The 13102-nt window shown below is 43.5% G+C and overlaps 1 protein-coding gene across 1 annotated transcript in view; it reads left to right on the forward strand.

Moving 5' to 3' along the window:
- Positions 1-13102, forward strand: part of PTPRT (protein tyrosine phosphatase receptor type T) — a 778866-nt gene that overhangs the window by 236945 nt on the left and 528819 nt on the right. The window contains exon 13 of the mRNA XM_069495747.1: positions 4349-4642. Coding sequence (XP_069351848.1) covers positions 4349-4642 — 294 coding nt within the window. The remainder of the gene's footprint in view (positions 1-4348; positions 4643-13102) is intronic.

A 13102-nucleotide genomic window follows, 5' to 3' on the forward strand; every position in this document is an offset into this window, starting at 1 on the left:
TTTCTCCTGTGCCTCGTCTGCCATCAGTACCTGCCCCCACAGTAACTGTACCTCCGGCTTTTATCACTGTAGATCAGTTTTGCCTGTTCTTGAACTCTTGTATAAGTGGAATCATCACGCATTCTTCTTTTTTTCTTTTTTTGTGAAAAGAATTGTTTTGAAATCCATCCACGTTGTTGTGTGTATCTGTGCTTTGTTCCTTCCTTCTCACTGAGTGCTAGTCCATTGGATGTGTGTGCGTCATTTTGTTGACACACAAGCACCCACCTAGGTCTGGCTCCCAGGGCTTCTCTATTCCTCCACACCCTTCTGTGCAACAGCTTCTGAATCAGCCTCTTTCTCTCCCCTCTCCTTTGTCTCAGCCCTCGGGTGAAGGAAAATTCCATGCAGCCAAGTTTGTGTCTGTTCCTAGGATGGTATGTGACAAGTAGAAGTAGGTACTCAATGTTTGTAGAATGAGTGTTCAGAGCACGTGGCTGTAACTGTTTACCAGTCTGGCCCTGCGTGGTACCTTCCCAAGCAACTCAGAACTATAGGACCCCAGGAAATTTTCTTTGGTCGTAGACTTAACGTGAATGTCTGGTCCCAGTACAGCTTCCCTAACCTCTGGACCAGATTAGGTCCCTTCATGGACCTCATAACAGCCTCTGTCACTCACATCACGACCTCATGACCTCATTACACGTTGTCATTGCTGCTTTCCTTGCCTGCCTTACCCTCTGATTCCATGGGTACGGAGCCTGCATTTCTCTTCGCTGGTGAATTTCACATGCTCAGTGCTCTGTCTGGCACGCAAGATGCATAGAGTACATGCTAGTTAGGGTGTTTTTCACAGAGAGTTTCTTTCAGTCAGATTGTTCACCTCAAGACCCCCCAGTTAGACAAAGCCCTTCATGAGGAGACAGATGGATTTGAAAACATGGCCTCTGTGGGAGGTTTCCAATTCATTATATCGTTTCATGGCTGGGGTCATGTCTTTATCCTTTAAATATTTTAGGCCAAATGTTAAATCTGTGACTGTGCTGGGGGATCATGATCATGGGAACTATAGACATTTAGTTGGCATTGTCCTGTAGAAATCTCAGCATGTTTATTTTCATCCAAAGGTTTGGGAATCTGGGAGCATGGGAGTACTCGTTCTGTGACTCCTATATTGCTTCACTCCCTTACCTGGCTGCACTCCCTACTCTAGCCCCTATAACAGACGGTTGTAGGAGACCCAAGGAAGTGTAAGATATTATAGGCATGTGGTCTGTCAGTAGAATCTCTGTGCATTTCCTTTATTCTCAACACAGAGCCTCAGGGGTTCATGCATTCCCGAAATGGTGTGCACAACTCTGGGTAATAAACTTGGATGCATATTCCTGGGAAGAGAGTCTGGAAATTTTTCATCAGATTTTCAGAGCTTATATATCCCCTGAAGTTAGAAACTACTAGTACAGACTTCCCCTAATGACTCTTCTGGTTAATTACACAAACATCTCAGGTACAAGAGGAAAAAGGGAGGAGCTGGAATGGCATGTGGTCCTCCAGTTCCCTGTCCCCACCCCTTCTAGCTTAACAGGTCATGATCCGTCCCTGGGTCTAGGTTTCCTTCCCGCTGACTGTAGCCATTGGATTGGATGGCCTCACACGTTTCTCATGCTGTCTTGTTGAGGAGTTCATCTTAGAGAGAACTGATACAAGAAACGTGGTTTTTCCATATATTAAAAAAATAATGTGCTGCTTACCAAAAAAAAAAAAAAAAAATCATTCTGTGTTTCATTCCTGCTTCTCTCTCTGTGAACCACTACTAGTTGATGTGCCTTTTAAAGAATGCCAATTATAAATCAAATGGATCACTAAAAAAGGAAACAACGAAACAAAACAGTAATCTGATGGCTTCTTGGTGCCAGACACGGGAAACACTGTGATGAACTTACAGAGTCTATTCTTGAGGGGATGGAGGGAGAGATAACCACATGGCGAATCTGCACAGAAATGTGTGAACTTGCAAGTCATTTGAGATAAGGACATTTATATACTCAAAGAGATGTTGGTTACTATACTTGCACATACCCTTAGAAATACATGAAAAGAGACTAAACATTTGGAAAGATTAGTGCTTTATTTTCTTTCTGGTGGTCAGCAATTGAAAACTGCCAATGTCTGAAATAGGAGAGTGGAAAACCGTGGGGAAAAGTCAATGGATGAGAGTTTAATGTGGCTACTTGCTCAGCTCCTAAAGTACTGAAGTCTGTGGCTCTAAATTCTGTCCAGGGCCAGTCTGTGAATAATTATATTAAGGAATTGGGCAGCGTCATCACAGAGCTACAAAATATCACCCTTGGGGCCTCATTGGAGATGGATGGGAACTCTGGAGAGTTGATAATGGCAATCAAAGGGTCTATATATTTAAAATGCACAAAGGATGAGCCCAGAAATTATCTCCCTGCCAACCTAACTTCTCTACCTGGAACAAATTATCCAAAAATCAATTTGCAAACACCTTTGAGATAACAAGGTCTTGAGTAATAACCTCCACGGCTTTGTAAAGAAAAGCATCTAGCTTGACTAATCTGCTTAATTTCCTCCTCTGACCAAATGGCAGGCTATAATAGAGGCAATCTGAAATTGTCCCTTAAGATTTGCTTCGAATCACACTGAGAAAATATTGTCCTCCCCTGTTTCATTGCAATTATTCCGTTTCTGGAGTATCTTTCCTTCTAGGCAATTCATTAGAAGGAAAACGCTGAATGAGTCTCTATCTCAAAGCCTTCACCTGAGTTCCAAGCTAAAACTCATACCTGCCTTTGTCTGTATGAATAGCCCAGAGGCCCTCTGAAAGTAACAAGTTCTCAAACAAAGTTACATTGCACTCCACCCTAAATGCCTCCCTTTTCTCCACTTCCTCATTCTACTCTAAGAATTATTAACTTGTTCATACCCCTTGACAGATAATCCCATTATTGTTGGACCTAAGAAAATATGAGACAAGAAAGTCAAAAAATCTTTGCACAAAGATGTTCGTTGCAGCATTATTTACCAAAGCAAAACTTGGAACAGCTCGTGTGTCCAACAGTTGAAGAATAGTTAGTGTGATAACCTGATGGCTTGTTCTGCAGATATTAAAGGCTGTGATGATAAAGCCTGTGCAGTATATGAAAAAGAATCCTTAAAATACAATAAATGAAGGAAGAAAAGCAAATCTATATTGAGTCTATGCTTTATTGTAACCACACGAAAAAGGTGTCAGTATATAAATAAAAATTGGAATGGAACATGGAGAAATAAAAAAATAACTGTCATGTTAAGTAGTAGGGAAGGGGAAATATTTTCTCTTTCCTTTCATTTTCTTTATTGTCATTCCATTGCTACTTTTGCTATACATAAAAATAACAAATATATCCAGTTTTAGTTTTAAAAATATGGATACTAAGGAGCAAATAACCTTTCACGGGAGAGCTGGGCTGCAAGTGCGGGTGTCTTTCTGCCTTACCTTCTCTGTGACCTTGGTTACGTGATCTGATTGCTGGGGTTCTCAGTTTTTTTATCTGTTAAAATGAAGGTGATAATGTCCCAAAATTTGCAGGAAACAATGCATGTGAGCTTTTCTTGTATATAAGATGTACAAAATAAGTGTTAATTTTTGTGGTGTTGCCATGGATTGAGGATTGCCAGGAAGAGGGCACCGTGCATGCCTGCTGAAATTCTAGTCTACTTAGCTGACTGTACGGAATTCAGTGGAGGAGGGGGTGACAGCACAGAGCAGATAAAAGATAACTCAGCGTGGCTTTTCCTTTGACCCTTCATTCCTGCTGGGTCCACTATGGCCAGTGACACTTTCTCTGGTGGCAGGAACCTGCCAGCATCGAGGAAGAGCTGAGTTCTTGCTGTGCCAGCATCCTCTCCCTACTCAGGCTCATATCACCATTTGGAAAGAACGTCCACTAACAATCTGTATGTTCCTGTAGGAGAAATGTTTATAAACCTCAGGCTCCCCTGAGTTTTGAACCAAATTTCACTTCAGCAAAAGCAAGTTTTCCTTTGAGGCTAGAAAGCAGAGTATTCACCCAGCAGTTTTGCCGTGTTTTGGAGAAACCACTTCCTCGTATGTCCTTTTTTCCTTCCTTCCTTTAAATAAAGGAGGTATGGTAGGTGTCGAATACAGTTCTGGAATTAATACTGATTCGAGTGTTTACAAACAAAAACTTCAAAATTAAAGTGGACATGACTGGGGTTCAAAAAGGGGATTTGGGACTATTTTCTATGGCTATGTCTAGAATTCTGTTCTGGCCCTCCCACGCTTGGATTCTGCTCTGTAAAACCACTTGAATCTGACAGTCCTTTGTGATTGCTTGTCTTACAGAGCCCCCCACGCCCATTGCCCCCCCAGAGCTGCTGGCTGTGGGGGCCACCTACCTGTGGATCAAGCCAAATGCCAACTCCATCATCGGGGACGGCCCCATCATCCTGAAGGAGGTGGAATATCGGACCACCACGGGCACCTGGGCAGAAACCCACATAGTCGACTCCCCCAACTATAAGCTGTGGCATCTGGACCCTGATGTGGAGTACGAGATCCGGGTGCTGCTCACGCGACCCGGCGAGGGGGGCACGGGACCGCCAGGGCCTCCGCTCACCACCAGGACCAAGTGTGCAGGTAAGAGCCTCTTCCGGACTCCACTGTGAGAGGCTGTATTGTTGCTACAACTGGTCTTCCTCTTGCCTTTCCGTGAAAAATCATTCCTAAATTTCTCTGATGTAAATGTGCTTCCTGTTGTGGGGAAAAACAGTCAAGGTTTTGGTCTGTCCTTAGAGGACCTCCTGGCTCTGGTTGCATTTCTGGGGACTTGGCTCTGACTGTGATTCTAAGACCCTCCTTACTGTGGCTGTGTCACGGAGAGGTTCCTGGTTCTGAAAGTGTTTCTGATGGGACACTGGCTCTATGTCATCGAGGACTCCAGGTGCCAGTTGTGTGTCTGAGGCTGCCTAGTGCTAGTAGTGTCTCTGAGGGCTCCTGGCCCTGTTTCTCTGAGGGCTCCTGGCTCTGACTGTGTCCCCTGAAGGCCACATTTAGACTATATCCTAAATGAGGGCTTCTGGTTCTGGTTGTGTCTCTAAGGTGTTTCCGATTCTAACTTTGTCCCGAGGATTCTTGGGCTAGGCCTGTGGCCCTTGGTTTTGGCAATTTCCCTGACAGTTCTGACAGTTTCTGGTTCTAGTTTTATCTCTGAGGGGCTCCTGGTGCCAACCATGTCTTAAGTGCCTCCTGGCTTTGACTGTGTCTCTAAGTTATTTCTGGAGCTGCCTTAGTCCCTAAGAGCTTCCTGACTCTGGATCCCGTGGGGGCTCCAAGCGTTACCTAAGAGTCTGGGTTGTAACTGTTCCTTTGAGGGTTCTCTGGATCCTACTGTATCTCTGCGGGCTCCTGGCTGCAACTGTTTCTCTGACATTCCTGGATCTCGCCTGAGTTTGCTGGCTGGGACTGTGTCTGGGGGGTGGGGAGGATTGTTTGGATCCAGCTGTATCCCTAAGGCCTCCTGGCTTCTGCTGCATTTCTAATAAGGGGTATTGGCTGGGACTGTGTGTCTGACTGTATCCCTGAGATGTTACTGGCTCTGAATGCAACTCAAGAAATTAAAAGAACTTGGAGGTTAGTTTTTGCAAATCATATAATTAAATTGTCTCTTTCTTCACTTTAAGTAACCATTCACTATAAGTACTTTTATCTCATCATACACAAAGAAATGGAGGTTCAATATTTTTAAACTTCTTGTCCAAGGTCACAGACTTGGCCAGTGGCACAGTGAGGATTTACACTCAGGTTTTCTGACTCTAAGCCTTTTATCTCTGGTCCCCCCATGATAGATAAAGGGAGGAAAGTGCCTGCGGCACGGTGTGCAGAGCTGGGGTGCTCCTGTGGGAGTGGGCTCCAGGGGAGCGGGCGGCATGGGCTTCCCAGGGAAATGGCGTTGCCGACGGCTTCTAGGTGGGGAAAGGATCCGTCAGTGCAGCAGCCGTGGAACAAAAAGCAAGGTAAAGTGCACTCGCTTCTGCTCTAACACGACATGTAGGTCCCTAAAACCCTCCACTCTGTGCCGAGTTATGTAGTAAGAACCACAGGACTTATGGGAAAAAGTGGGGCTGGAGGGCTCCCACTCATGCTTCCTGCATGACACACAAAAAAATGAGAGGAACCTGGTAAAAAGGGTGGCACAATATTATACATGTGAAATGGCTAAGAAATACATAAATCCAGGTTGAGCATCTGGAGTCTGAAAACCTGAAATCCCAAAGACTCCCACATCTGAAACTTTCTGAGCGCCGACATAATGCCACTATGAAGATGACGTTAACGGTGCAGGAAAAGCACCTACAGACGACATGGTGAGCTTGCACGATGAGCTTGTTGAAGGACTAGGGCAGCCTACAGTCGTAACAGGATGAGAAACCATGTCAGTTTATAAAATCAAAGAGAGAATTCTAAGACAAAAGCTGTTGTTAATGAGGCAGATGATTCTAGGGGAAACGTTTTAAAAAGCTGTCCAACAGAAGGCCTCCTCCTCCCCAGAGGACCCACTTCCTGGTCCCTCAAATGCTTCTGATGTTTCTTGTCCTGGAAAAAATAAAATACGATGCACAGTAACCTTTTCATCAAAACACAGCATCATAGGCAGAGGCTGGAATCCTGCTGTTGTCTGTGGATTCTGTTATCTAACAGCTGACACAGGTATCTGGTGATGCTACTGTGCTGCTTAGTCACCCTGAACACATTGTTTTTTCCCTGCATTAGTGGTTTGTCGTATTTTTTACTGTTGAGTACCTATATATAAATAAGCATAAGAAAATGATTGCTTATTGGTCGTATATAAATTCAGAGTCAGGCATGATAGTGACACCAAATAACCCCAGATTCTTCACATGGGTGGCTGAGATAGTGACACCTTTGCTTTCTCAGGGTTCAATGTACACAAACTTTGTTCCATGCACAAAATTATTAAAAATATTGTATAAAATTATCTTCAGGCTATATGCATAAAGTGTATGTAAATATAAACATAAATGAATTTTGTGTTTAGACATGGGTCCCATCCCTAAGGTATCTCATGTATATACAAATATTCTAAAATCCAAAAAATTCTGAAATCTGAAATATTTCTGCTTCCAAGCATTTCAGATAAGGGCTACTCAACCTGCCCAAAATGCATATGGTGTGTTACCTTGAAAAAGACCCGAGGTTTGCTTGTGGAAGTGGGCACCAGAGAGGTTGCAGCCTGTGAGTTACTGCGAAGTGGTGGAAGGAAACCTGTCTGAAATTGGGGGAAAGTTGTTCTGTCAGGTGTAGATGGGTGTGGCTCATAACATAAGCAGCCGATGGAGCAAGCAGGTAGGTGTCGGAGGTGTGTGGGTTTTGCATATTCCCAAGTCGCTCAGTTTAGCTGGGTTCAGTTTGCTGCTTCAGTAGTGTTTCTTATATAAGAAACCACACATAAGCAAATGCAAAATTTGCATTATGCTCAAATTGTTCCTTCATATATCTATAGTATTGGAACAAATTCATATTTTCAAAACATGCATTATAGCGGAACTGACTGAAACCATTCTTAAGTATATCAATGGTGTATCTCGGTACTTTGTAATCCAAGTGTTTTCGTTGCTTGGAAATATTCCTTTGAAGGTTATTGAACCACTGTGATGCACAGAGATGCCATTTTCTTGATTATTTTCAAACCAGGCCTTTGGTAAAATTCCTCATTGAAACCTGATTATGCAACTTACTACTTTAAAAGGACATAAGGGTATGTTATTAAACTGGGTAATACCTTATCTCAGCTTTGCAATGCAATATTCATCCATAAAAATAATTGATTTGATCCTGCTGATGAAACTTCTCTCTTTCCACAGGGTAAATGTAAGGGTTTCCAGGGTTTTTGATCTTTATAAATGATATTCAAAGTACTTTAGCGGCCCCCATGGACTTATTTGCTCATGATTGTATAATACATTTTGAAATTCAATCGCAAGATGATCATCTCAATAAAAATTTACAACCTATCGCTAACTGTTGCCACGACTTGTGTAATGGATTTTACATGCTGAAAACACAATAGTCTGACTATCACTATAAAAATTATGAGTTGAAATGCTGTTTGTGGTATTTTAGTTCAAAAAGTGTTGGTGTTTAAGCAAGTTAGAGCTGAAATCTTGAATAATCCACATTTTACCAAATGTGTCATCAGGAAGATAATCTTCTTTCCCGTACTGTCACTGATGGTGGAATGTTTTTTGCTCATAATTAATTTTTAAGAGAATTCCAAGGGCTGATAGCTATTTGTAGGTGTTGTTTATTGGTGCTGGTAGTCTGAGTTTCCCCCCCATTCCCTATTCTATTATTAATCACAGTGGATATGTACTCATTATTTTACAAAACAGAAAATAAGAGAGTGTGGAGTGTCTAGGGTATAATTTCTGCCCAGAGGAATTTATAGGCTGGGTTAAAATGTCAACAAAACAGCAAAAAAAAAAAAAAAAAAAAAAGGTAAAACATAAAGAAGTCAAGCATTGAAATAGCATACTTCATGGAGGGAAAGAGGGTCAGCATGGACCAGCATGGAAAGAGAAATGCTGTCAGAATAATCTGGAACAGTGGTTTTCAACGTGTGGTCCCTACACCGGCAGCATCAGTATTGCTATAGGCCACATGTTTGTGTTCCTCCAAAATTCGTATGTTGAAATCCTAACCCTCAAGGTGATGATATTAGGGTGTCAGGCCTTTGGGAGGTGAGTGGGTCATGAGGACAGCACACACATTAGTGCCTTTATAAAAGAGACCCCAGAGAGCTCCCTCACCCCTTCTGCCAGGTGAGGACCCAGGAAGTGAGCCCTCCCAAGACACCTGATCTGCCGGTGCCTTGATGTGGGACTACCTAGTCTCCAGAACTGTGATCAATAGATTCCTATTGTATAAATAACCCAGCCTATGATATTCTGTTATTGCAGTCCAAATGGACCAAGACAAGTGTCCCCTGGGAACTTGTTAGAAGTGCAAATTCTCAGACCCAGTCCCCTGACCTAATGAATCGGAAATTCTGGAGGGTGAGGCCTGGAAATCTGTGCTGTAAGTAGCCCTCAGAGTGATGCTGCTATATACCCAAGTTTAAGAGTCACTGCCGTACTGTGACATACCAAAATGTCCCCTAGAAATATATTCACTTCGTATCTTTGATCCTTGCATCAGCTCTGAGAAGTAGATGGGAGGAAAACTGAGAATGTGAATCCTGGGGCCAAGGTTACAAATCAGTTTGGTGCTTAGAGCTAAGTCTCTTGCCCTGAGGAACTCCCCACCACATAGTTTGATGGAGTCTGCAGCCCTGGGGGCTTCCTCTGCTCACAGGTGTATCTTGGCATTGGGTGGTAGAGAGAGAGATAACTATGGAGACCAGTTGAGAATGAATGGCTGAATATATACTGAAGATTTAGTCCTTTTCATCAGACATTTACTGAGTCCCTTGTATGTGCCAAACTCTGTGCTGGGGACTGGTAAGGACATGGCTGGCTTGGCAAGGACATGCTAGGAGCAGACAGAGACTTGGCAGCAGTAAGCTTGGATGTAGCTCAAGACATTATCTTCTTCTTCTTGAATTGACTGCTGGAGCAGGGGGACAATTCAGGACCAGCAGGTGGGGACATAGTCTGGCTCTGCCAGGTGACTGACCGAGAAGATCCTGGGGCACTGAGTGCCGGGGTCAATCCTTATTGCCAAGAGTTGTGACTACCAGCAGTATCCCAGCCAGTAAGCTGGGGTTCAGAGCATGACTCCTAGCCAGTTAAACCAGAGCCTGGACACAATATCGGAGAGGAATCTGGCACGAGAGAAGGGAGTCAAAGTCGGATGGTCCTGGCTTAGTTGACTGAGAGATGAGTGGTGGAACCATCTTCTGAGAAGGAAAACACAAAAGACAGGCAAGGGAGTCCATTCAGATCTGACTATGTTGTGTCCAAGGTGAAGGTGTGTAGCAGGTGATGCAGATGTGTAAATCTGGAGCTCAAGAGATATCAGCAGACAACCTCCTCCTCTTGCATGAGAACTACCAGATTTCATCTGACTTTAGAATCAAAGAGGCTTCTTAGTACCCATGAAAGCAATTTATTTTTTTTTATTTCAAAATATTAAGGAGGTACAAATGTTTTTGTTATATGGATAGCTTTACAATGCATGAAAGCAATTTAATTCTCTGCCTTTATGCTACTCTCTTGGGATGGCCCATTTATTTATTGATACAGGCCTGGAAGCAAACGTGAATATGTATGTCAAAGTGCTTTGAAAAACTCAAAATGCTCTGTAGATGCCTATAGTGAACAAATTTTGTTTGTTAATGTTATTGCTATGGGTGTTATTATTATGAATCATTATATAGAAACAAGAAGTCTGACTTGTGCCTTTTTCAGGACTTATTGGCATCTAGAAAGTGGGCCATATTATTTTGTGATTCATCACCCCATGGAAAATCACATTTCAAAACATGGTGTTCATAGTGTGGTGTGAACTCTCAGAGACTATCTTGCCTAGAACATTGGATAGTTTCTTCCAGCACATCCCTGACAGCAGACACCCAGGTATAGGAGTTGGGTCCCAGGAGAGGTATGTGTTGCCCACCCAGCCTCACCTTAATGCTGCCTCTGATGGGAAGTTCATGCTCTCCCATGGCAGATCATTTCACTGCTGGAGATCTTGGGTTGTTACTATTATTTGCTACCCAGTGTTAGTCTGGTTATCATCAAACTCTGGATGGGGTCATACACAGAGAGTATCTATTAGGTTCAAAAGAGTAGGGACAGTAAGCAGGCTGCTAGCATTAACTATCTGCATTTCACAGGGAAAGGCAAGGGCAATGAATGCCAAGGTCAGTAGCTGGAGGAGGCAGGTGAGATGACAAGAGATATGGACACCACACTGGTCCAGCCTGGCCCTGCATCTCTTCTGCACATATGACTTTTAATGGCATGGGCCCCTGCTTGTGGGTGTCTTAAAATTATCATCTGGCATTAGACAGAAGACACTGTCCCTTACTGTCACCCCAAATCTGTCTCCATGCAGCATCCACTTCTGGGTTTATGAACATTATTTAGAAATAAATCCCAGAAGACATATTCCTCCTCATCTCAAAAACAGGTCTTCAGCAACCCAAAGTTGTCTCTCTTATGCCCCAGAAATCTCTTTCCTTTGTCCCCCAAATCCCTGCTTGGGAACCAGACCCCAGGCAGCAATCTTCGGATCATAGTTATAGAATCACAAATCATCAATCACCCTTGTGAGCCCTTACTCCTGTACATCAGAGCCCCCCTTGGCTGGGACCCCACTTCATTGCGGTGTTGTAGATTTCCAGCTCTCCAAGTGAGACGTAGCTTTGTACAGCTGGAGACACCTGTCTGGTTTGGAGGTGCTGGTTTGGAGGGCTCTCTTCCTATTCCCTCCACCTGAGGGTTGATTGCACGTTATATTTTATTTACATATTTATGGATTTCTACTTGCAGTGATATGTTTCTACCTCTCTCTTTTCTCCAGGGGGATAAAAAAAGATAAATTCAAATTGCTGGGCTCAATGAAGTGAGAGTAGTCATTAGAATTGAGTGAAAAGGATATGGGCTTTAGAGCCAAAAATAATCTGTTTTTTTATTTCAAGCTGGACTCTTGCTAGCTGGATGACCAGAGGTGCGTTACACCATCTCTCTGTGCCTCAGTTTCTTTTCTCCCATCTAAGGGAGATTATAATACACCATTTTGCTATGAAACTTCAGTGAGACAAGTTATATGCCTAGAAGAGAACCTAGGACGTAGGATCCCTGTAATGAACAATATTTAGAAATAAATCTCAGGGAAGGGAATGTCAGAAATTAAACTGATTTGCTTCACTGTGGCATGATGGACCCTATTGTAAGAAGGATTTCTCTAGTTGCAACTCTCCGTGCTTTCTTAGACAGTAGTGGTTTAGCACAGGAGCTCTGATCAGTGCTGGGGAGATGGAGCATATGTGGCCGTGCCTGTGTTCTGGAGTCCTTGATACGTAGTTGCAATGGCACCAGATGATGGGGCATGGGGTGGGTGGATGGGGATTGTTCTTTTTCTAATTCTGTCTGTTGTCCCAAGTGAGAGAGAGAAGCATGTTTTCCAGATCCTTCTCTCTCCTGGGAGGCCAAGGCTCGTGAGAATGAGGCTTTGCAAGTCCAGAGCAAACAGAGTGGAGGTCAGTCCTGACCCTCTGCAGTGAGCAACCTTAAATGGTTTATGTGTTCTCTGAGGGGCAGTGGGATCCAAGTCAGGGATCTTTCAGTCTATCTTACAGTTCTAGGGAAGTGCAGAGGGAGAGAAAGACAGAAAGAAGTAATTGAAGGTCTGGGAAATAGCACGATGTCACGAAACCAGCCACGTGAAGCTTTTTTTTCCTTTCTCTAAGCCTTGTTACATCATCTGTAAAATGGAGTTACTATAACCTGGCCTGACTCTGAGGGCTCTGAATCAGAGGTAAATGGAGCATCCTTCTGGGCAGGATGGTATTATGAGCACAGACATCTAACCTCCGTCTGCATTGCCGTAATTCTGGTGAGATGATTCATAAATCTTAGGGGAACGTGGCATGATTAGCCAATAGAAATTGAATCACCATCCCACTCAGAATCAAAGCAATATAGTCAGTGGAGTCTAAACACCAATGGAGAAATCTCCGAGACCATGAGAAACTAGGGAAGGAGGGGTCTTCCTTGTATGCCACACCATGCTCAAACGGACAGTGCTGCTAGAGCAGCGCCGGTGACCTCAGATGGAAAGCAGCTGCAGAAGATGGAGTGTAACTACCACAACCTCAAAACATGTGGAAAAAGGATCGTAGAAGTTCTGACATCTCCTAACCCCACTTTCTTTGCTTCCCCTGAACTTCCTTCCTCCCCTGTAGGACTACAGAAGAGAGATGAGGATTAAAGAAGGGAGAAAGACTGCTTAGATCATACTTGGTTCTAGAGTCTCTGCATGAGCCAAAAATTGTCTACAGATGAACAGGCTTCTGCTAGGGCATAAGATATCCATATCTTCTTCTTGCAGACCCTCTCTCCTCTCATGCTGCAC

The sequence above is a fragment of the Eulemur rufifrons genome, chromosome 20 (assembly GCF_041146395.1).
Source record: "Eulemur rufifrons isolate Redbay chromosome 20, OSU_ERuf_1, whole genome shotgun sequence".
NCBI classification, from domain to species: Eukaryota; Metazoa; Chordata; class Mammalia; order Primates; family Lemuridae; genus Eulemur; species Eulemur rufifrons.